The sequence below is a fragment of the Marmota monax genome, unplaced genomic scaffold (genome assembly GCF_021218885.2).
Source record: "Marmota monax isolate L192 unplaced genomic scaffold, Marmota_monax_Labrador192_F-V1.1 WCK01_AAM20220418_F8-fsc00061, whole genome shotgun sequence".
Classification (NCBI taxonomy): Eukaryota; Metazoa; Chordata; class Mammalia; order Rodentia; family Sciuridae; genus Marmota; species Marmota monax.
The window spans coordinates 16911490-16937204 of record NW_026695230.1 but is presented as its reverse complement, the minus strand read 5'-3'; the positions used below and the strand labels follow the sequence as shown (position 1 = coordinate 16937204).

Sequence of the window (25715 nt, the reverse complement as noted above, 5' to 3'; positions counted from 1 at the left end):
ATTTCCCACCATAAAGTCTTATAGGGTCCATCACTTACTCTTCTAGGCTGTCAACTACATAACTGACACCTTAAATTAATCATATATAAAACAGATTTCATGGATGAAAATATGCATAGTGAAGAAGTGAAAATAAACTATTTCCTAGTTCAGAAATAAAAAGGCAAAATGCCAAAAACATGTATCAGCTCAGGTCATCTTTGGCACATGAAAGGAGATGATCCTGGGCCTAAAGAACTTCCCCTTATCTCCCTCAACTAGCATATCCTCACTTGTTCCTAATTTTCTCTCACTCTCCCAAACTGTATGTTCCTATCCCTGTCTTCTTCCTCTTCTTGTCTCTTGTCATTCTCTGCCTCCTTGTCTCCATCTGCTGCCTCTCTGACTTGTCTGAAATGCCATGCCTGGAGTAAATTTAACCTTTCTTTACCATCTGACTTGGCTCCCCTCCTGACCCGAGACCTCCCTGAGCTGTCTGGCTTTCAATATCTCTTCTATCAGTCGCCTGGAGCCCTTCATCTATCTAACCTGTCTTCTGCTTGATCTGTTATCTGCAGCCATCTCTCTCTGCACCCTCACCAGCTGGATCTCTTTCTGGAGCTCAATGTGTTGACATTATTGTTCTAATGCTTTCCACATGGTATTGTCAAAATTAAGAGAAAGCATTGTTTTCTCATTTAAACAGTTGGAAGGGAAACTGAGACACAAGAGTGATTTCTCAGATTTCCCAAGCCTCATACAGGCCCAAGACTACAAATCCAGCCCCAGCCTGAAAATCCACTGGCTGGTCTTAATTTGGGGCCAATAGCTAGAATGCCAGTACCCTAGTAAGAAGTGATTACAAAGTCAATAAACGGACACTTAGTTCACATGCCCTGAGTTTAATATTAGTTTTAGGTTCTTACAGTTAGATAATATTACTATAGAGAAGTAATGCAGTTAGAGTAGCATTCCACATAAATTAATTTTCCAGATATCTGAAACACACTTTTTTTCAATAACAAAATGCAATTGGCTTAGACTTTATTTTGAATGGGAGTACGTTTAAAACACTTTACACACTACCCTGTCTTATTAAACAGAGTAAATGGAGCCTAGTAAGTCAAGAATTTTTGGTGAGCCACTAATTAGTCCAGAGATGCTCTCAGGAACTACTAAGAATGGAGAGTTTAGTTTGCCCTTTCAATGAATGACCTCACACAGTGGCACTTTTCCAGGCCATGCATCTTGCCTTCTCCCTGTTGTGAGCTGCCATTATAGAAGTCCTTATTCCTGCTTCTAATCTGCTTACTATTTTAATATAGGAAAAGTATAAATTTCAGAAAAAAAGCATATCTAAGCTTGCTAGATAAAAAATGCTGATGGATAACTGAGTGTGGTCATGATTTCATACAGAAAATAATGTGTGGGATTTGTGACATCTGCTTTTGTTGCTGCTTTTGTTTGCCTGCTTATATCCTTTATAAGGGTTTTCCCTCCAGTGGTTAAAATCACCAAAGACTACTTGGGAATTTTGTCTTGGAAATACACTAAAAGCTTTCATTCTGCCTGAGGAAACAGAAAAGAAAACAAGGACAGAAGTAAACAGATTTGTGAATTAAACTCTTGAAATATTTGAGGGCTTCAACATCTTCAAATTAGGCAGATTGGTTTAATAGCAGTATATTTTGAAGTAGCTGAATAAGACAAGTGAAGAATAGATTAACTTTTCCAGTAATTGGTTTTACATGTTGATTTTTATAGTAAAGTTGTTGCTCTTGTTGACAGTAAATGATTTTCCATCTCAAATGAAAAGCTCTTGTACTACCGAAGGCTATTCCTATGAAAGTAAATATGCTGATATATGCAAACTGACCAAAATCAATTGGAAAAAGGTTCATGGGCAATAAAAAAGTGCCCTGTGCCCTGATGACCTGGGGATATCACAAAAGTAAAGAGGAGCCGGGTACAGTGATGCATTGCGTTTGTAATCCCAGCAACTCAGGAGGCAGGGGATTGTACATTTGAAGACAGCCTGGGCAACTTAGCAAGACCTTGTCTCAAAATAAAATTTTAAAAAGGCTGAGGATGTAGCTCAGTGGTAGATATCCTCCTGGATTCAATCCTTAGTGTCAAAAAAAAAAAAAGAAAAGGAAAGGAAAAAACCATTATCACAGATTCTGAGGGGAGAAGTAAGGCAAAAAGAATAAGGAGGGTCCAATAAGTCTGAAGTGAAAGAGATGAGTGAAAGACTTGGAGGCTCAGAAGAATTGGTCAGAGGTTTACTCAGGTCACTGGAAGAAATTTACAGCCTACCAGCAAAGGCCTGTTTTCTCATGGGCCAGGAGACCTAGGCAAAGATCTTGGATTTGGTTTGTGACCGAAATCAAGATAGAATTAAGAACACAAGCTTCTTAAAGGGTGTTAAATTCAGAAATCCAGACCTGGGGAGTGTTTGCCTTGTCTCCTGAGTAGGACAGAGTAGAACTGACCAGGATATAGGAAATGCCCTAAGAGTGCTTCACCAGGCCTTGGGAATATTCTATCTACTGTGAGGGTCAGGCTATGAAGAAAAGATCATTGCTGAGGTTGAGTACCCATTATCTGATCTATAGCTGTGTATTTGGAGACTAAAGATGCTTCATATTTCCTCATATATGCCAGGGTTTTGAATATGAGTTTAAATGAGTCATTTCCCATCTCCAGGCATTAATCTCCTCCTCCAAAGGTTGATATAAATCTCAGCTATTATAAAGAGATAAATTAAGAGTTCAGGCATCAAAGTACTTTGATAATGGCATAAATGCTATCAACCTGAGTTATCATCCTTTGTTCTTCTGCATCACTCTTAATCTGGGTCATAGGAATTCTTACTGCTTCTCTATCATTTACTGGAAGTGTATATTATATCCCAGACTCTTTTTAAGCCATAGGCAGCATCCTGCTGGCCTTAAAGTCCTTTGTGGTAGATCTGCACTATATTATGAGCAGCAGCAAAGAAGTCTTTCTTGCAGATGATCTGGAACTCAGAGCTTTCTGTGATGCTTAATGTTTTGACTCCCTCAGACAGCATTAAGGAAAGGATTGTGTGTATTCTTCAGCAGTTGACTAGTCCAGAAGTACAAAAAGAAGCCACCAAAATGTCTTCCAGTTTTTCTTGGAATGTAAGGGGTTTTCTGTTGCAGAGTTGTGACCATGATATTTCTTCAGAGTAGCTAAACAAAGATTGGGACTTTTAGACAACAGCTAGTACCAGATAAATGTCCAAATTCACTTTAAAATATCCTGTTGGATGCAAAGAAGTTGGTAGGATAAATGACTTCTAAGAGGGCAGAGCTTAGGCCTCTAGAAAACCCATTCAAGAACTTTCACAGTCTTCAACCACAATCTGTCTTCACCATGAACTCTTTTAGCACCAACTCCAACATCCTTGTGCACAGATGCTCTGTTCTGTCACCCTTATGATCAGCATGGAACACAGAAAGATGCTTGGTGCCACAGGTTTCTTGAGTCTTTTATCTTTAGATAGACTTCTGACTTCCCTGGCACTAATCGGCCAGTATAGGCTAAGAAGTGGCTAGAGGCCAAAATATCTTTACCAGATAAATTAAGCACTATCAAATGAGACTGGGTCCTAAGACTTCTACAGCAAGGCCCCACACTATTTCAAAGATTATAAAGATGGGAAAATCCAGAGGTGAGAGGCCAAATGGAGTTCTATATTTCCCACTGTAGCATACAAAGAGAGGCAATTTAACCTAATCATTAAGCATAGGGTTGAGTCAGGAACTGTGCTCTGATCCTAACATTACCCATGGTCAGCTGTATAACTCAGGTGGGTCACTTAACCTTTCTGTATCTCAGTTTCCACATCTTTCAAAGAGAATAAGAAAGGGCTTCCTCATAGTATTACTAGGATAAACAAAATAAAATGGAATGATCCATGTAAAAACCTATGGAAAAGGTAGAAAAATACTATACAATGTATAAATCATTCAATGATAAGGGTACTCAAAATGTTTGGTATCCTCAAGCCTCAAACCCTCTAACTCATCCAACCCCATCTACAAGGCAATGAATTTCCTCAAAAAGAAAGCCCTTTTTCTTATTGCAGGAGCTTTGTTGTAACCAGTACCCCTCTCTCTCAACTCATGAGCCAAAATGACAACCTTGAGGGTCCTTTTTCTGGGAGTCCAAGCCATGAAGAGGCTTATAAAACATCTGAAAAATGCCAAGTCATCTGCCCCTCCAAACTTCTGCATAAGCCTTCATTCATAAAGCCAGGAGCAATCCAAAATGAGAAAGAGTTCCTAGGATCTTCACAAACCCCACTGCCACCCTTCAGTCACATAGGAAAGCAGCTTCCTCTTAGTGCTCACAGAATCCTGTAGGCCAATCACAGAGGCAACACAGTTTCCATGCTGTGTACAGGAACAGAACTGACCCTTGTCAAAGAAGCAGCAGCATTTTCTGCATGGCTTTCAGCAATAGCAAGCCCTAGGCTTTCTGATGAACTACTGACACCTAGAACAGCTCCCGTCAGGTCATTTTCTACTGCATCTTTCAAAGGACAATATTGATAATTCAAAACTTAACTTATTTGTCCTCTCAAATATATTCTTTTTCCCTTGCTCCCATCTCAATGGGCCAAGACAAACCCAAGTGTTGAGCCAAAGGTCTTTCTCTGTCTGCTTTCCTATTGTCAATCAGGCACCCAATCCAAAACTCATGATCAGATAGCTCTCAAAATCCTTGCTTCTTCTTCATTCCCACAGCTACTGATTTCATCCAACTTCCTTACCACTACTAAAGTGGACTTTCAAATTGAATTCAAGCCATGCCCCTCCTTACTAGAAATCCTTCAGTCACTACTACCCTAGCCCCAAGACTGAATCACAACTCCAAGCATAATTGACAAGCCCTCCAACCTCTCTGGTTCCAGTTAATCTTACTTCACAGTGCATCTCCTGACCCTATCAAGTCAGATTATCTGAAGCCCTAAGTGTCACAGGTTTTTTCTCCCTTTTGGGCCTTCCAAGTTGCCATTCCCTTTAACTGATGCAGTCTGTCTTTACACTCTTCACTAGCCAAACTACTTCTTCAAATGTCAGCTTAAAAATATGTCTTCTGAGAAGTGTTCTGTGAACACCCCCTCTCCCAGAGTTCGTTGCTCCATGGGGTACACCTTAATGACTACCACAGTACTTCATTATAATTCATTGTTTTTTTCTTATTTATCTCTCCCACTAGACTGTAAACTACAGTACAGAACTACCTTATCCACCAACGTGTGCTGGAAAAATATTTGAAACACAGTAGGAGATTTGTGGAGTGTTTTTTTTTTTTTGTGTGTGTGTGTGTATGTGTGTGTGTGTTATTTTTAACACTAAATTTATAAATAAATGGATGGATGGATGGCCCAAATTTATAAGATTAAATATTTAAGAACTACAAAGAGCCTATTTACAGCATCCCTTGAGCTTCTAGGCCAAGTAATTTTCAAAGGCAAGATACAGTCAAAAGACCACTAATATCAGAGGCTTTCCCAGACTTCAAGAGTCACCAGAAATTTCCAAGTTAACATTTCATTTTTACCATTCCTTCCTTTTCTAAACTCTTTTCTCAAGAATTATGGAGATTTACTGATCCAAGACATATATGGTGGTGGTGCCGCTGGAGAAACTTAGTGAGAAGCAGTATAATAAGCAACTAGCAGAAATTGGACTACAGTCAGAGGGATGTTGTAAGGCTGAAGAAACAAGCTAGGAGGGTATAGATAGCTGACAGAGTTTCAAGCCCAGGTCTAGATGGATGCGCCAGGAAGACTGAGGACACTAGATCTGAGAAAGAAATAGGATAAGTGGAACAGGGACAAGGGACACAAGAAGGGGTGAATGGAGCATATGTCTCAGTACTGAGGTCTAATCTAGAAGAAGGTAAAGGGTAGGGGTGAAGAGCATAGGAAGAATAGACAGATGAGGAGCTGTGGGGATCTGGATTATTGCAAGGGTAAATGAACACTGCTAGCAAGCTGGTAGGCAAGTAAACAGGAAGTCCTCTGATTATTCATCTTCAAGAGATCTCAGTATCCCTAGGTGCTCAGCTACCTCTGCAGGACATCTCTGCAGACAACTTACCCAACAAATTCAACTGATTCAAATTCTAAGGCAATAAACTTTGGGTTGTGGAGGCTACATAAAATACTTTCCCCATTTTCATTATAAGATGGAAAAAGTTCAGGCTCTGGATTACAACAGATCTTATCTTAACTAAACCTCAGCGCTTTCCTCTATGGCTATAGAGCTCTGGACTTCAGTTTCCTTAGCTACACAATGGTGATGCCCAACTGGTAAAATTGTTGGGAAGGTTAAGTGACATAATGCTTGAGAGGGACCATATATATAGTTCTAAGCACAGAGTAAGCAATCAATAAATTGGCTCTCTTTCCCTTTCCCCTAAATGAAGCCCAGTAGGCCCCATTTTAAGCATGTATGTGGGAGTGGAAATGGAGGTGAAGAAGGACTTATGTTGCTGATTCATTAGGACAGAAGGCATGAATCAGGACTGTGTAGCATCCAGGGATGGAATAGGGACACTCCTCCCCCCAACCCATCATCCTCATCCAGGTGCCTGGGGTCTTGGCCGGCAGTAGGTCTCATGTCAGGGGAAGCAGTCTCCATTAGTACCTTTCTCACCACATTTGGAGAGGAGTGCTGGTTGGTGTTGTCCATAGAGGGGACACTATGAGAAGTTTCCTCCCCAGATGTCTGAGGCAAGGAAGCAGCAACATTCTTCTCAAGAGGGAGAGCTGGCTTTGGGCCCTCAGATGCTGGAGGCTCATCTGTAACCTAGAAGAGGGAATAACAACTTTGGTGGGTTTCACTGCAGAGAGTAGCAGCAACAGCAAGATCCAGTACCCTTCCTGCTACTACCTACACATGGTGTACTGCTTAAAATTAAAAAAAAAAAAAAAATACTGTCATCTAAACTTTTCCTAAAACTACATCCTAATGTGATAGTCTTATAATAGAATCAAAAACAAGAATTCTGAGCTAACTCTGTCAGCAATTTAACAGTTATAATACAGGTTTGCGTTGTTTGTTTTATGGTGCTAGGGATCTAACCCAGGACCTCATGCATGCAAGGCGAGTGCTCTACCACTTAGCTGCGTCCCTAGCCCCATAACACAGTTTTGACTTACATTTAGCTACAGTCCTCAATAAACCCTGGGCCCTTTTCTGGCATCACAATAATTATTCCATATCCCCTCTCAAAGGATTGAAGTCGCTGGAGATGTCATTTGAAGCATTATCTGAAGTTGTCAATGTTGGAGCATAATTGTGAGACCTCACATTTTGAAATAAAGTAAAAATCTAAAGTAAAAATCAAAAAAAAATCTTTGATGATGTAAGTGTAGTTATAGGTTTAAAGGAGACACTACCACAGCAAAAGTGAGAAGGCGTAGTGACAAGGGGCTGTAGCAGGAGATAAAACAAAACAGGAGCTAAGAATGAAGATATGGAATGCAGCAAAGATTCCAGAAGTACAAACTATGCCTCTTCGATTATTTATATTTTAGCTGAGAAATTAGAGGAGCAGCATTCAATTTCCCCCTAAGGAAGGAACAAGGCCTCTTATGTGGCATTATAGAAAAGTCAGAAGACCTGGCTCCAAGTTTTATCTCTACTTCTAAAAATTGTATAATCTCTAGGCAAACTGCTTGCCCTCTCTAACCCCTACTTCTGCATGGTGATGCCTACTGAACAATGGTGTTAATGGATAAATGATATGGTTATAGAAAACCATATGCATAGCTCAGTAGATGTGAATAAAGTTTAAGTAATGTCTGTATAGTGTTAGAAAGTGCCAACCACTAGGATCTAATGAATACCTCACTCCATCCCTCAAGCCCAGATCTATGTTGGGATTAAGTACTATGTTCTCTGGAGCTTCTCTGAGGTAGGAGCTTGAATCTAAGGTAGTTGTGAAATGTGAGGTCTGAGCTTAAGGCCACCCTAAGATGATGAAACTGTTTCCTGTGCCACCCTATGACCGGAGAGGCTGAGTTTTCTGAAGAGTCCTTGGATGAGGCAGCTCACCTGCAGGGTGTCCTCCTGGCTCTGGGACTGGACAGGTGCTGGCTGCCTCACAATGTAGTTGATCTGCCCCACAATGGTTTGTTGTAGATGCTGAGGAGATTTGGTCTGACTCAGCTGCAGGCTGGGCTGCTGAGCCTGGAGGAGCAGCTCCAAGTCCTTCTGCATCTCCTCCAGCTCAAACTTATGGTGCATTATGTCCACATTCTGGGAACAGGCAGGCCCAGGAGGATTCTCATGTTGACCCGAAGCCAGATGCTGGGATGGAGGTAGAGGTAAGGGTGGCTGCTGCAGGGGTGGAGGTGGTGGAGGTGGAGGAGGTGGCAGCTGCTGCTGTGGCTGCTGCTGAAAGTGGCTAAGCTTCAGCTTCTGGTGGTGGCCAAACTGGACTTGAATGGAGGGAGTCTGTAAGGTGGACTGAGCATGGGTTCCTTGCTGAATGTCCTGTGGTGGGACTATGCACACGGGCTGGGAAGTCAGCTGCTGCTGCCCAGGCCGCTGGGTTGTGCTTTCCTGTTCTACAGGGGGCTGGGTTTCCAGCCATGGCTGTAGCAGTTTTGGGGGATGACTGCTACAGGCCAGCTCCTTCTCCCTGGTCAGCAGGGTAGAGCACTGCAGTGACCCCAACTGTTGGGGTATCATCTCAGAGGGCTGTCTAAAACTCTGGGTTGTGTGTATGCTGGGTGGAGGGATCTGGCCTTTGAGGGAGGGTGAGATGGGGGAGCAGTGGGAGCAGCACACAGATGAAGAACACAAAGCCGGAGGCTGGAACTTGTGTGAAGAGTGGCTGAGAGCCTCTTGCTGAGCCACTGGGGGTTGGTGGCTTTGATAAAAGGAAGATGGCCCCTGCAAACCTCCATAAGCAGGAGTATCTGTCCGGGAGAGCTGTCCACCTTCAGTAGTTATGCAGCCTGGAAATTCAGAACAGAGAGTTTTTCCAAATGTAATATGCAGTTGTTCCCCCGCACTTGCTACTTCCTGCCCCTAAGCCTAAAGGACATTATTCAACAAACTTGTACCAAGTATAAAAATTAATAAATTCAACTTCTGATTTCCAAAACTCAGTCTAGAATGCTGCCAGTAATAGCACCTGCAAGAACCTGCTTTAGCAGGCAGTTAAATTTAAGAATTAGCTGTTTTTACCAGATTATCAGTTCTGACTCTTTTCTTATCTTACTAAGGAAACCATGGGCTCCTTCAAATAGCACCCACTCGTTTTCTAACACATCAGCCCTATGGAAAGTCTGACTAAAAGAATCAACATTGGGTGTAGGAAGGGAATATGCTAAAAAGTAGCAAAGGTAAGACAGGCATCTCTCGGATAAGTCTCCAGATACAAGTCTGAGGAACTGTGTGTTGGGCAAGTAAGATGGAAGAGCATAGGGAAGCTCCCATACCAGGTCATGCCAGATACCAGCACTGCCCTCTGGAATCTCTGGGCCCCTAGTGCATGAATGGATTATATTATTGATCTTGTTTAGATGAAATTTACTTAGGGGAAGACAGCTTCTAAAGGGCATGGGGTGAGTTTGATCCATCTTTGGTCCTTTAGTGCCTAACCCAGAACAGGTGCCCACCAAAGGTATGCTGAATTAAATCAAAGGGAAGAGGGAAGTCAAAAATAAATCTAAATACCACTTATCATTGTGCCAAGTTCAAAAACCTTTCAGTGAGATTAATGGCATCAAATGAAGGCAGCAGTTGGTCATTATTTTAACAAGCTCATTAGGCTGTCAACATAGGCATGATTTCTATAATGTTATTACAAAGTCCTATACTGCCTCTGTCATTTAGCTGCCCCATCCTCCCCCGCCATACACACACACACACACACACACACACACACACACACAAAGAAAAAGTTTGCAAAGTGACTTCATGACCACTGGCAATCTCAGGATTTTTCCTGGGTATATCCTGACCTATCAGTAAGTTAAGATTTCCTATATTTATTCTTAGCAATTTGTTGAAAGCCTACGGAGTAGTTCCTAGCTTACCAAGGGAAGCCAGCTGCTTGGTCCAGAAGTTAGGCTCCCAGGTGAATCTGATACTCCAAGGGGAACCAGGATCTGTATTACAATTTGTCTCAAGCAATCGCTGCATCTGAAACACAATCTGACAACAGCACTAAAGGTCATTTATATGGGCAACTTGTGCCTGAATGAAACCCCCCTCCCTTGTTCTTTTGATAGGCTGAAGAGCTCAAAAGTCATGCCTCTTCAGCCTCAGGTCATTCCCCATATTCTCATTCCCTTTCACCTTAGTACCTTCTCATTCTCCCATCTGATCCTCTCCCTTTTGTCAAGGTTTCTGGGATCCCAACATTTATATCTCCTCCAAGACCCAAGTGATTTGTAATTCCCCCTCAGGACAACAGTTGCCCTAGACAGCTCCATTCATTCTACTGCCTCAATATAAGAGACTATACAGGGCAGACATTCTCTGAGCTCCCCATTGCTGTCCTTCTACCAACATACTTCCATCCTAGTCAGTTGCCCTCCTCCTCTGTAATTACTCTCATCTATTTTCCATCACTAACTCTTATCTCCAGGACTCTGGCAAGTATCCACTTACTCTGATATCATCTAGTTAACTACCTCGTACTTATTTGAAAAATATTTTAATGTCAGTCACCTTTACCCCATTTTTCAGCTCAGTCACCATATCTAGACCCTCTTTGGCATTTAGAACCATTCTACCTACAAGACCTTATACTCCAACAATCTACTCCCAGATTATAACTAGTTCTTACTCTTTCAGAGCATTTGCTTCAACTTTACTGGACTCTCTAAGCAGGCTCCACCAGTCCAGAGGGTCTTCCCAGCTTCCCATCATTTTACAGTATCATCAGTGCCCTAATTCTCTCCCCCCATCACCAATTCCTAAACTTAGGTCAATCTAGATATCCCAAAGCCATGTTATGCAGGGCTACATATGAGAGCATTAATTTCACCCTCAACCCTTTTTCTTATCACTTCTTGTCTCCTTTCTCTCCCACTTTTCTCAGTGACTAAATCTTCAGTGCCACTCACCCAATGCCTAACCCTCTTATTATCATTTTCAACTTCACAGAGGAAGAGACCATTAAAAAAAAACTCCCCTGAAATGGATCAAATTATGTTATATGCATGTATGAAGATGCCACAGTGAAACCCACTATTTTGTGTAATTATTATGTACCAATAAAACATTTTAACTCTCCCCCTGAAAAAAACTCCCCAAATGTGTATTTCCACACTGAGCTATATTATACTGTTCCTTTTCTGTTCTCCCATCTCAGAGGGAGTGTCCTTGAGTTTGAGTTCAACTGGTTCACTCTAGGATCCTACCTTGTCCTGCCTTGTCTGTATGCTTACTCCATCACACATCTCTCCTCCTTGTCAACCTATTCTCCCTTATAAATGTATGCATATGTTTGGAAAGGAAATTTTTCTCCCAACTCTGCCTCTTTCTCAAGCTACTTATTTCCCTTCTATCTCTACTTTCCCATGTTCCATCATTAGTCTCCTCATACTGGCTTCCTACTCTTCAATTTTGCTAGAACTTCTTTCAAAAGATCACCAGGAACTTTCTGATTGACAGATCTCATGTGTCTCTTCACTATTTATGCTGTTTCATTCAGTGTTGTTCTATTTCATGGACAACACTGACCATTTAAATTTGAAACTGTCAATTTCTGTGTACCACACTCTCCTATTTCTCCTCCAATTTCTGATAATTTCTTATCATTACTTTTCAGTCACCCTCTTTCTCTTACTACACAGAAAATGATGGTATTCCCTGGATTCCAGACTTGCCTTTCTCTTCTTTCTCCACACACTCTCCTAATGGTGATACCACCAATATCCCAGTGACTTCCTCATCTCAATCTCCAACCCTGACTTTTCTCTGATTTCCACACTCATCTACCAAAACACCTTTTTGATGTTGCCTTTTAGAAGCTTTACAGGCCCCTTAGACAACATATCCTAATATAAACTTCTCTCAAACTTCTTCCTCTTTCTCCTGGGTATCACCATCCTCCCAAGGCTAACACTTCAACTCCTCCTTTACTCTTAGCCTCCCATTCAGACCTCAATAACTTTCTGTGACATATTTGCACCACTGCTCATGTCCAGGACAATTTCTAAATCCATGACCTAAGACAAAGAACTACAGACTTTCCTAGCTAAGTTAACTAGAGGAAGGTGGAAATATTTTAGCACAAAAGCAGTGACTGAATTTCAAGGATAGATAGAGCTGCTTTTTCCATTCTGTTAAAAGAAAAGGCACTTCCCAGGGAAGCCTTATTACCCCTATGACAGAGAGGATGATATGAACAGCTTCAAGGACATGCTAAGGGATGGGAGGTTCCTCTTACCAGCTCTTTGCTGAAAAGGAAAGGAACGCTGGTTTTGCTGCAGACAGCCCAATTGATGAAATTCTGCACATGCTCAAACTGACGGTTGAGAACCACAATGCTCTGTAATTGCTGTTCCAGCTTCCGCTTTCTCTCATTAGTAATGCCCTTGGTACAGAGAGAGAAGACATAGTCTCTGATCTTGTTCTTAGGCCTGCTTGGGAACTCTAATGGTCTGTGTGTATTAGTGTAAGCACTGATGGAGTCAGATGAGATTGTACCCCTGAGAGAAGAACAGCAGGACAAAGTGCTGCCATGGGCTACTGACAGGTAGAGGAAGGGAGAGATGGTGGCAAATATGCAATGGATAAAGAATGAGGAAATAAATGAATGTCTACATCTCTTGGGAATAACCCACTGAAGAAGATGGGCTGCTTTGTGACACTTCTAAATCTATAACCTTGAACAGTCAAGGATGGCAGCTGCCTAAGAGAGTTTGAACTGAAAGTCTGAACTGATCTCATAGCACTTAATGAGCCATCTTCCCAAAATTAGGCTAGAAATTTTAATACACAAGTAATAGAGACCTATGGAAACTGCATATCTGAATTCTAGCCCCAGATGTTTTGGGCCCTGGGACTAGTTTCATATATGCCTGGTCTCTGATCCAGGAGAGCATAGAACTCATCCATCTGATCCATCTGTCTACATATACCTCCAACTCCTCTATGAGTCCATTGGCCTGTTTGTTTAGCTCATTCATCAGGACCATCTTGGCCATTTTGATCTGGTTTTCCACCTTCCTGTGCTGATGCTTCACTTCAAAAATCCTGTAAGCACAATGGGATGAAACAGAGTGAGCCCTTCCCTCATGGCCCATAAGGGTCAAGAGACAAGGAAGCTAAAAGTCAACAATTTAGAAGCTGCCTACAGAGATCAGGGCCCAGCAGGCACCAAATAAAGAAAAAAAACTTCCTCCACCCGCTCCCAACCCTTTGTAAAAGCCCAGTCCACTTGATCTCAGTGAGCCAGTGGCCCAAAAGTTAACTTTTGGGGTTGAAGATATAGCTCAGTGATAAAGTGCTTTTCTGGCATGTATGAGGCCTTGGGTTCAAATCCCAGCACCCTCACACACACACACCCCATATGTCACATCACCAAAAGTTAACTTGTTTTTTCTAGGCAAAACCTCAAGTCTAAGTCTACATACACATATATCCAGAAGCTCAACAGTTGGCATAGCACTAGACACAGGATGGAGAGAGTGAATATGGGCATGTCATACAATTTGGTGTCTAAAAAAGGATGATGCTCCAAGAAACAATGTCATGAGGTAAAAAGAACATAGGTGTTCTTCAACAGATGAATGGATAAAGAAAATGTGGTATATATACTAAATGGAATATTACTCAGCTTTAAAGAAGATAGAAATCATGGCATTAGTCATTAAATGGATGGAGTTGGAGAATATCATGCTAAGTGAAATAATCCAATCCCCAAAACCGAAGGCCAAATGTTTTCTCTAATATGTGGATATTAATTCACAATAAGGCAGGGGGCACTAGAGAAGAACAGTATTACCTTTGATTAGGTAGAGGGAAGTGAAGGGATGGGGATGGGATAGAATGTGGGGATAGGAAAGATAGTAGAATGAAACAGACATTATTACTTTATGTATATATGTGACTGCACGACCAACATGATTCTACAACATGTATACTCAGAAAAAATGAAAAATTATATCCTATCTATGTATGATATATCAAAGTGCATAAATGCTTTCTACTATCATGTATAACGAAAACAAATCAAAAAAATTATTAAAAAAAAGAACTTGGGTAGAGATGGAAAGTAGACCAGTCATTTCTGAGGACTGGCAGGGGTGAGAAAAGGAGAAGAACAAGATTAATAATGTATATGGGGTTTCTTTCTAAGGCGACAAAAATGTTCTAAAAGTAGATAATAATTACATACAATTGCACAATTTGGTGAAATACCAAAAACTAATTAATTATGCCTTTTTAAATGTTAATTTTATGGTATATAAATTATATTTCAGTAAAGCTATTTTAAAAAGTAAGGACAGAGGCTTTGAAGTCACCACAGACCTAGCTTCCAAATCCAGTTCAGTCACTAATTAGTTGTATGATCTCAGGTAAATCACCTAACCTCTCTGAACCTCAGTCTCTTCATCAATAAAAAGGAGATAATTCCTGACTGAAAGAATTTCTAGAATAAAAAAAAATAATTAATATATGATGCCCAACCCAGTCTCCCATGTGATTAGCTTTCAGTTCAATAATTTTCCTATAAAATCATTTCCAGTGATTTTATGTTAAAAAAAAAAAGTGTGTCACATTAGATTGGAAAGAGAGAAAGGATGGGAGAGGAGGGGAGTAATAGGGAGGATAGGAAGGGCAGCAGAATAGAATAGACAATATGATTGATGTATGTACATTCCATGTATGTATTATATATCAAAATGCATTCTACTGTCATGTATGACTAAAAAAGTAAATAAAAACAAAAAAAAATAACAATGATTTTATGTCATTGTAGATTTTTAAAATATATTTGCTTTTAGTTGTTGATATACCTTTATTTTATTTATTTATATGCAGTGCTGAGAACTGAACCTAGTGCCTCACACATGCCAGGCAAATGTGCTACCGCTGAACCACAGCCACAGCCCTCTTTTGTAGATTTTTATGGAAAACAAACTGCCACTGACTTGTTATAACCTCAAAAATAAATAGCAGAATTCTTCTCCAGTATCTACTGTGTAACTATTCTCAAGCAGGCACTTCTGGCTAGTTTCATGAGGCAAATATTTTGGCCCAGACGCACTCTGATCATCATGAGCCTCAGTTAACCAAGTGATGACCCAAAGACCCTCACCAGCCTTGAAGCCTCTAAGGCCAGGATGCCTGCCTTCTAGGACATGCCCACATCTCTTTAACCACATGTCTTTTCCATGGACACCACATCTAATTGCCTAGTGCCAGGACCTAGAATGTGAGGGAGCAGAGCATTTCTAGCACTGGCAAGGGACTAGCCTGTGCTACCTGTCCTCAATTTGCTTTGCAGATGTCTGTAGACTGGATTTCTTATGTGCCACCTGTGCAGTCACACTTTCCAGAAGCATCCTCTGGTTTTGTAGAACTTCTTCAACATGTCTGCATCTAGGGGAGGAGACAAGGAAAAAGCTGAGGAGGACTGGCTGCTATTCTGACCATGCTAATCAAGCAGGAGTCCCTATATTGTATAGTTTCAGCCAGGCCCATTGAGGCCATGATTATATCTTGAGACAAATGCACTGCAGGCTCTTGGCCCATTAAACTTTCTCAAGAGAAGCCATAACAGGAGCAGAGAAACACTTCAGCTCAAGGACTGCAGGTTGGCTTGGGCAGCAAGAGGATTTTGATGCTCTGGGAGCTATAGTCCTCACAAGTAAGGAGTTCAGAGTCCTCCCAAGCCCATTTCAGGCAACCCACAAGCCTCACCTATGTTCTTTGTGTTCCACCATCAGGCAGCTATGGCATGTGAGCACATCACAGGTCTCGCAGAATAGCTTGAGCACTTCATGTGTGTGTAGAGGACAGTACAAAGCAAAGTCCCCAGAATCACCATTCACTCCTGCCACAGAAGATAGAGAAAGTGGGCTTCTCCTCCTCTGGTAGACTTCTCAGTTAAGTTCACTGAGCAGCCTTCAGCCCTCAGCCATCAACAAATACCACAGAGACTCAGAGCTTGGGAGAGGTGGTACAAACAGGATATGCTTCTTTCCAGGATGGGCAAGAAGAAAAAGGAGGAATTTAGGCTTAGCCTAGGAGGATCTAGGCTCAGCTGTCCAGAAATAACACACCACCAAGCCCTAGCATCCTGCCACCTGCCAGAAGCTGAGGAAGGTGCTTACTAATGCTGTATGTGGATCTCCTGCAGAATAATAAACCCTCTAAAATTAACCTAAACTTCTTCATTAATTAGAATTGTTATCATGGGATTGAAACCAGCTTCTTAGCCTGGCCAACAGCTCCCTTTCCTAAGAGTTTGACAACTGTAGAACCCCTTTCCCCATAATTCAAGGGCCTTAATAAAAGCCTTTCAAGACTGTCTTTTATAACAGACGGTGTTGGATGGACAAAGACAAGCCATGATCCATACTAAGTTAATAAGTCACTAAATAGAAGTGAGGCATAATTGCTCTAAACAGAGGTAGAAGGTAAAACTCAGCTATCTCCCATGATAATTCAAGATTATGCTCTCTTTGGGGCTGGGTTGTAGCTCAGTAGTAGAGCGCTTGCATGGCACATGTGAGGCACTGGGTTCAATCTCAGCACCACGTAAAAAAAACATAAATAAAGGTATTGTGTCCATCTACAACTAAAAAATTAAAATTAAAAAAAAAAAAGATTATGCTCTCTGCACCATCTCACCCACACCTACCCACCCGACCCCAGCAGGGAGAAGCTGGAATGAGTCATCCCCTTAGACTGTAAAAGAGACTTCCTCCCTTTGAGAAAGGCCCTGGAAGCACACTTACTTTCTCCCTTAGCTGGGAAATAATATCAGAAAACAATTCTCCAGGGATTCTGAGGTTTACTACTGCCTCAGGGCGTGAGAGCCAGGTGGGAGAGGCAGGAGTGGTACCTGAAGATCCCTTCTGGGCCCTGGGAAAGATCGAGCCCCCAGGGGCAGGGCCATGCCGGTGTTCCTCTGTGCAGGAGCTGCACAGCCAGCGATTGCAGTAGGTACAGAGGATGTGTGCTGCCCTCTTCTCCTTGCACTCAGAGCAATTCTGAAAGTAGAGAATGTAGAATTACTAGCCGTATCTGCATTGCTCTGCAAGTATCAAACTTTCCAGAGACTGGGGTTTTGCAGGGTTGTTCTTCTACTATTTGGGGTACAGTCTACTGTAGAGTCACCTGGCAGTGCTAGTGAGAGAAAGCACCCTTTGTAACAAAACAGTGGATGCTCTAGGTGCTGTTCACACAAGTTCTGTGCCAAGGCTAAAGATACTCAGATGAATAAGCCAAGGATCTACCCTGAAGGCATATACAATCTAGGCAGGGTGGTGCCCATTAAATGGGTAATGCTGTGATAAAAAGATGTGATAGGTGCTAAGGAAGCAAAAGGGGGGTTTCCAGGAACTTGACCTAGAAGTGGTCAGGAAAGTTTCATCAAGAGGTAATGTTTGAGTTGGATAATGAATGACAAGCAGGTTTACCAGGCAGACAGGGAGGAAAAAAATATAATAGAGGGAAAGCACAATGGGGTGTGGTAGTACATGCCTATAATCCCAGCACTCAGGAGGCTGAGGAGAAGGGATCTCTTTAGTCCAACTATTTGTGACCAGCCTGGGCAACACAGCAAGATCCTGTCTCAAAAAAAAAAAAAAAAAAAAAAAAACTAAAAATAAGACTTGCGCTTCAGCGCATGCTTGTGAGCCCAATGACTTGGGAGGCTGTAGGAGGATCACAAGATTGAGGCCATCCTTGGCAATTTAGCAAAGCCCTCAGTAACTTAGCAAGACTGACCCTGTCTCAGTCTGACCCTGTAGCTCAGTGGTAAAGTGCCCCAGGATTCAGTCCCCAGGACAAAAAAAAAAAAAGCAAGGAAAAGTAGAACATTTAACCTGCCTTCTGAGGGGAGAAAGCCCCAGATTTGGTAGTACACAGAAAGATGACCATATACACCCAAGATAAACCAAGTATAGAAAAACTTTCAAAGCTGTGTTTCCACTCCTGGGGTCTGTCTGGCCTGAGAGTACCTAGTCTTTTCCTTCATTTGGTAGCAAATACTTTGCTAGGGCTGATGTAAAACATCAGAAAAAGAGAAGATTTGGGGAAACTTGACCTGTCTATGCTGAATCATACAGGCCATCAAACTGAAATGAAGTCTCAAAGTTTTATAATTATACTATAAATTCCTTAGAAATTGAATGCATGCGTCTATGGGTCTATATCCTTAGCACATAGCATAGGGCCTGATACACAATAGATGTTCAATAAGAATCAGATACAGGAACAGGTAAAAAAAAACTATTGAATGAATAAATGTAATAGTAAAGATACCCCAGTGGAAAGAGGAACAGAAGGAGTACCAGTCAGTAAGTGATGTGAAATTTAGAAATAAGGAGAAAAGTGATAGTTGTTAAACACAGGCAAAATTAATGGGCCCATTAAATCGAGGCTAGTGTGTACCTTTCAACTTGAGGGAAAAATGGAAATAAAAGCCCTGTACTTATGTTTTTCAGTAAGAGCTATAAGAAAGAGGAAAACACCTAGATAAATTAAGCAATACTTAATGTACTTTAAAATACATTCACCTTCCACTAAAAGCATTCACACACACACACACACACACACACATACACACACACACACACACCTATGTGTGCCACATACACACACCTATAATTTTCACTTGATAAAAAAATTCCTGCTTTGCCTCTCCAGGCTCAAAATCTTTTATTTCATTTTAGATAATAGATGGATGATTGGACAGATGGATGGATGATTAGGAAAATCAATGGAAGAGGAACTATCAGAGTAATGGGTGAAAGACTTATGAAAAGACACCTCACAAATCTGAAAAGGATCACCTTTTGACTTACCCTGGCCATTTTGGGGTGCCCAGTAGGAAAGCACTGTAGAAAAAAATGTTCAGTTACATCCCTGGTAAGATACACTCGCTTACATCCAGGACAGGAGATGAGCTCTAGGGGGAAAAGAATGACAACAGAGTCAGGGCAACATAAAAGATTATATACAAGGCCTAGGCAGAGACTTTCAGATATGCAGCATCAAGATATGTGGAAATAACCACGTAGGCCAAAATGAGCTGCATGTGATGACATAGTCTGCTGTTACAGTGTGGGTATTTTGAACATGATCATCCCACCAGAGGCCTTCCCTTCAGACCGTCTGGTCTCCTCACATTCCTATTTTTACCTGTTCCTACCTTTCTCCCCTCATGTAGTAGAATGAACCTGCTACTACAAACCCAACCCTACTCTGCTTCTGATAATCAGGTACCTTCCTGCAGCTCTCTTCCTCGTTCCACATCCCAAATCCCAGCCGTATGCATGTATATGTATATGTATATGTGTGTGTGTGTGTGTGTGTGTGTGTGTTTTAATTCCTGAATGATCAACTTGACTTTTTCCTCCCCAGAAAAATGCAACAGTCTCTAACATATTCTTCCACAAAGTGCACTTCTGAACTATATAAGTGGCATAAGACTGACACCCCGGAAGCTACTGTGATTCCTCAGGCTCATCCCAAAAGTAGTCAGCCAACTAGAAACAAAGAAATGAGCTACTCAATTAGGGCAAGATACCTGTGTCCAGGCATGAGAAGGACCCAGAAAGGGGTTGGCTATAGAAATAATTGCAGCAGTGCTACCAATATTCTCTGTCTTATCTCATTAACATAGAAATGGATGATACAACAGCAGTTGCTCCAGATTTGCAGTTGGACAAATGTAAATCCAAATACCAGATTTACCATCCAATGACCTTGGGCAAATCACCTAATCTCACTTAACTCCCCTGTGCTTGTTCATCATATATAAAATGGGAAGGAAAATAAGCATTGCTATGAGAATTAAATTAGATGATACTTAAGAAAACACATAATCCAACTGGGCACAGTGGCACACACCTGTTATCTCACAGACTAGGAGGCTGAGAGGCAGAAGGAAGTTCAAAGCCAGACTCAGTAACTTAGCAAGACCCTGTCTCAAACTAAAATTAAAAGGGCTGGGGGTGTAGCTCAGTGGTAAAGTACCCCTAGGTACAATCCCTAATACCACAAAAACAAAAAAGAAAATTAAAGAAAAAAAACACATAGTCCTCCATGGATGTTACCTCTGAATTCAAAAGATTCCTCATATTCCATTCATAGCGGAGCAATAGCCTCAATTACCAACTGGGCTTAGATTCTCTTCCTGGCGATGAAATCCAGAATGAATAGCAGATTTAAAAAGTTGCCACCAATTCTTCCCCTCCTTGCATCTATTTCCCTAATAAAAAAAGTAGTTCTTTCCATCCTTTAAATCTAGGCTGGTCCTGTGACTTGTTTTGACCAATGAATTGCAACAAAAGCAACAATGACCAAGTTCCGAGTTTAGGGGCTTTATGTGGTTCTGCTCTTGCTCTTAGAACTAACTCTAAGACTGCCATGTGAAAAATTTAAATTGGGGCTCAGATTGTTAGAAGATGGCCTTATTTGTTAGAGAGAGGCCTTAGTTGTCTTACACATCCCCCTGAGGCCATCCTATACCAGCTAGCCCCAAGAAACCTACAGGTTGAAACTCTGACACAAGAATGAGTAGAGTCAAGATTAGCCAAGTCCAGCCTACCCCAGAACAACCACCCAGAGAATCTAAGCCCAGATTGTCAACCTGTAGAATCATAAACTGAATTAAGTTCAGTTGCTTTAACCATTAAGTTTTGGGGTGCCTTATTGTACAGCAAAAGCTAATTTCTATAATCTGGAAAAATCAAAATCCACAAAATCATTTAAATTATAGTTCAACATTGTTTCCCCCCTGCAAAAGAAAAACTCCCCTAGTCTTTGCAGAGTCATGAATATTAATTACAGAATTGCATCTGGAATCTCCTGGGCATTTTCCCACCGGTCAAGAACTGTGGCCAGAGGTAGAGAAGGATGTTCTTTACAGGAGACATCATCCAGGCAATCAGGTAGCTTCTAGAGGAAGCCTCCTTATCTACCTGTCAGTCAGAAATGCTGCTCTAATTGTCAAAAATGATTTCCCCAAAACTTCTAATTCCCTGGTACCAGCTGCCCAAGCATTCATCACAGTAACATTGCCTCATTAACAGAATGAAGCCAAGCACAGTGGCACACACCTGTACTCCCAGGAACTAGGAAGGCTGAACCAGGAGGATAGCAAGTTCCAGGCCAGCCTCTTCGATTTAGTGAGACCCTATCTCAGGTTAAAAAATAAAAAAGCTAGGATGTAGCTCAACAACAGAGTGCCCCTGGATTCAACCAAACCCAGTACCAGGGGTGGGAGGGGATGAAAACAGAGAAAGAAATGAATCAATCAAACAAGGCCTTACCACACATCCTCTTGTGATGGCCTTAAAGCCAAAATACTCAGTCTGTCATTCAAGAACCTTTTTCAAATTGGGCTTATCTCCCTCTAGTATCATCTCTAGCTTCATCTTCCAAGAATACTGTTTTTGCCACACCAAATATTTCTGCCATCTCCTGAACAGAACAAATCTTTGTGTGGCTGTGAAAATGTTGTATCCTCTCCCTGAAATACTTTCTTGTTCCCCTTCTATACAGATAAACTTCTATCCATCCTTTCAAACCTGTTCAAATATCCCACTTTCAAGAAGCAGAATTTATTTCCCCCAGAATGAGTTAATTAGTTCCTCTTCTGGGTTCTCATAGCACCTTGGACATCCCATAACAAGTATCACACTGCATTTTAACTACCTGTTCATATTCTACATACAAAACTAATCCACAATTACCATTAAAGTATAGTTTTCCTAATCCTTTGCCCACTATAGCTAGGCTTCTGACATATTCATCTGGGCAAGGTGAGAATGGACAGCCAGCCAATTAGTAACCTGGCTAACATCCTTGTACGATACTCTGAGGACAGGCTTGGGGCTGAGGGGAGGCCTGGATTTAAGAGACCATCCTTCTGAAGGGGTATGCTGCAGAGAGCAGAGATGGAGAATCATTGTACCAAACATGTACTTATAATATTCGTTGTTAATTCAGTTATTGATACATATTTAAATCATACCATACATAAAATATTATTTGTAATAGTTCTTATTTCTATTTGAATTATCAATCAACAGGCTTGAGCTTTTATTTCACACACAGGAACATCAATCCTGAGAGCCAGATCCCAAGGCCATCTGATTGTCCCAGAGAAATGGGGCTTCTGCTTCCAAAATGAGGAAGTTTTATAGGCACCAGAGATCCTCGTGGGACCTAGGGACATGGGAGAATAGTTGTGAAAGCCAAGGTTGTTCAGGCCATCAGTCATTAAAATGAAAACTTCTGGTCCCAAGGAGGTGTGGGGCAAATTTTCATCTGTTTTCCATAACTTTCTGTGCCAGGCACTTTACATATGTTATCTCATTTAACCATCAGACCATCTTTGGGAAATAGGCATTGTCTCCATTTTACAACTGGAGGTTCCAAGAAGTTATCACCTTTCAAATATCATACAAGGCCAGGCGTGGTGGCACATGCCTATAATCCCAGCAGCTTGGGAGGTTGAGGCAGGAGGATTACGAGTTCAAAGCAGCCTCAGCAAAAGCAAGGCATTAAGCAACTCAGTGATACCCTGTCTCTAAATAAAATACAAAAAAGGACTTGGGATGTGGCTCAGTGATGGAGTACCTCTGAGTTCAATCCACGGTACTCCAAAAAAAAAAAAAAAAAAAAAAGATCCTACAGGTAAGGGCAGAACTGATTGGAACCCAAGTCCATCTGTCTCTAAAAACCATGCCTTTTCCACTATGTTTTCTCCTTTACAACTAAATTGTACATAAATAAGATAATTTAATTAACTAGGCAAATGATTTAAATAAAATATTCCATAATAATATTCCAATTATAGGAACTGTGGCTGTGGCTCAGTGGGGTTGACTAGGGATATACTCAATGTTAGAGTTCAGAGCACTTGCCTAATATGTAAAAGGCCTCAGATCCGATCCCCAGTGCCACTCAGGTGTGCGTGCACACACACACACACATACACACACACACACACACACCACAAATCCCATGCCAATTAAATAAGAATTTCAGGAGGTGGTCTAGTCATCAGCATTTTTTTAATGCTCCAGGTGATTATAATTTATTACCAAGTTTGGGGACCAGCACCTTAGAATTCTCTCTTTTCCTGGTAGCTCTGTCCCCCATATCATGAAGATGAAAAAGGCAGAAAGTTCAGAAAAACTATGAATGTAGCTGTGATGGATTTCCCCTTTGGCAGAGAAAAGGGCAGATTCCCAATAGACAGAAGGATGTCCTGATACCCAGATACCCTGGGGATTGGTACTAAATTGGAAAATACATTTTGTCTCCCTTGATTTAAACCTTAACTAAAAGGCCCAGGCTTAGGGTGTGGCCTGAGGTTTGGCAATATGACAGGGGCCTAGAGAATGTGCTGAGCCTAGGATTTAGTGAAGCAGCCAGGAAGGAAGGCCTACTCTGGTTATTCTACCCTTCACACATGAATGGCAGGGCCAAAGCAACCTGGGCACCAGAGGATTAGAGTGAGAGAAAAATCCCAAAGAGGCCTCAGAAAGGTAGTATTATGTGAGCTTATGCTACCAGGTAAGCACAAACATGCCAGATGCAGAAGCCTGAGTCCAATGTTAAGGGTTGAGAAGCCTTTCATTCCTCAGATCTTGTCCATGGATCCAGGCAACTTTGTAGCTGGGGCCTACAATCTGACATTGACAGAGTAGTGGGATATTCTAGAGCAGCCTGACGCTCCTCTCCTAGTACCCACATGTAGAATCAAAGCTGGACAGACCTTCACTGTTCATCTAGCCTATCCCCTACCACATGAAGGGTGACATAGATGCCCGAGACAGGCAGGGACTTAGCTAAAACTCACATAGCCCTTGTAAAACAGGGGGTACCCTGAACCACTGAACAGTCCTTGATTCCCTCTATAGCCACAGGTAAGACACTCTACCTCACTGTGCCTCTACCAAGCACTAGGCAAGGTGAAAAAACACTCTGGTTGCATGCTCTCACAGGTTGGTCATTCTCACTAACCACTCATGCCCTCCCACTCCAGACAGCCCCAGAAGGCATCAGGTAAGGGCCCTACCACAACGCCTGAAGTCGACCTCTAACCCATAATTCAGAGAGTATCACCTTCAAGAAACATGCTGCACCCACTCTTCAGATGCTCAGTCTCTGCTAGAAAGACAGACTTCAATTCAAGACACTCCTAAGATGATTGCCAAATTTGCCCCTGGCTGCCTGCAGGCTTACCTGTCGCCCTGCTGCCCTGTGATTAGAGCAACACCTTGGAGAGAAGTCAGAGGAGAGAAGTCAGAGGAGCGACAGGTAAGACCACCACAGGTCCCAGAGGATGGTGCTTGCCAGGAGCCCAGGAGCACCCCCCACTGCATGCTGCAGCCAGCAAGGCTACAAGGCCTAAGCCTCAGGGAGCTGGGTTGTGGGTGGGGTAGGGGGAGCAGCCTGGAGCTTCTCCTCCTTGCTTTGATGCACAGCCAGGGCTGCATTTCTCTAGCTCACCTGAGATGCTCCTGCAAGAGAGAGCTTGGTTGACTCCTCCTGTTCCTGTTTATCTCGAAGCCTCTGCAGCAATTTTCCCAAACTGAACAGCAAGAGGGAGACCTCAAAGAGGCGACTCTCTTCCTAGCTGCATCTCCTTCCTAATCCTCTGGGTGCCTTGGAATAGAAGCTCAGAAGGAAGAAAACGAGATTTTCAACTTTCAGGAACTAGCTCTGTCGCCCTCTGCACAGCTCGGGAGGCCATCACTCTCAGCCTTTTAGGACTCGATCCAAAAATCCTTCAGCCCTCCATGTTCCCCAAAATGACAGTGCTCATGTGTGGCTGGAACCTGCCCCGATCCGGCAGCTCATTTAAATAGAGCTCATCACAACAACAGTGTTGGTGGAGAAGTGAGTAGCTGCAGGGCCCTGGGGACCCCCTGTTTATACGTAGGAAGAATGATGCAATCTGGGTATCAAAATAGCAATCCAGAATGGAATAACAGGCTCACGCAGCAGCGGTGCCTGCACAGCCAGAGCTCAAGTTGACACACTCTGACAGCCCCATACTGCTGCAGCACGCAGATGCCAGGCACACACTCTCACTGCATCATTTTAAAAAACAGCAGGAGCCCGAGAGATCCCTCCATGCCCCCAGCACTGAAGGAGGGTGTGGGGGGGGGGCTACGTCAGACATTAAAATCTCTCTCCTACACACTCACCTGGCTCCTGCCACTTCACCTGAAGTCCTTATCCTGTGACGTCACAGTCAGTTGCTATAGTGACCAAAGGTCCGTCACAAGCAGAGGATTAGGACTTCAGATGGAGAAGACACATATTTTTGATGCACAATGGTCCTGGAAGGTGTGTTCCTTGGCAGCTAAATCTACCCCCCAGAGAGATAAAGTCACACATAAGCAGGAAGGAAAAACAGGGTCGAGTTGGAGGAAAGACATTAGGATGTAGCAAGACTTCAAGTACTGGATAATTACAAAATCTGAATGAGGGGGAGCGGCAGGGAATGAACTTGGAGAGACTGGC

The 25715-nt window shown here is 42.2% G+C and overlaps 1 protein-coding gene across 1 annotated transcript in view; it reads right to left on the bottom strand.

Annotated features, from left to right (window-relative positions):
• Nucleotides 1–25240, bottom strand: part of Trim66 (tripartite motif containing 66) — a 42531-nt gene extending 17291 nt beyond the window's left edge. The window contains exons 1-10 of the mRNA XM_058576888.1: nt 24696–25240; nt 19031–19134; nt 17065–17212; nt 15918–16050; nt 15480–15596; nt 13130–13244; nt 12436–12582; nt 10073–10190; nt 8079–8986; nt 6666–6827 (exon numbers count right to left, since the gene is read on the bottom strand). Coding sequence (XP_058432871.1) covers nt 6666–6827; nt 8079–8986; nt 10073–10190; nt 12436–12582; nt 13130–13244; nt 15480–15596; nt 15918–16050; nt 17065–17212; nt 19031–19039 — 1857 coding nt within the window. The 5' untranslated portion in view covers nt 19040–19134; nt 24696–25240. The remainder of the gene's footprint in view (nt 1–6665; nt 6828–8078; nt 8987–10072; nt 10191–12435; nt 12583–13129; nt 13245–15479; nt 15597–15917; nt 16051–17064; nt 17213–19030; nt 19135–24695) is intronic.
• Between the last annotated feature and the right edge of the window lie 475 nt (nt 25241–25715).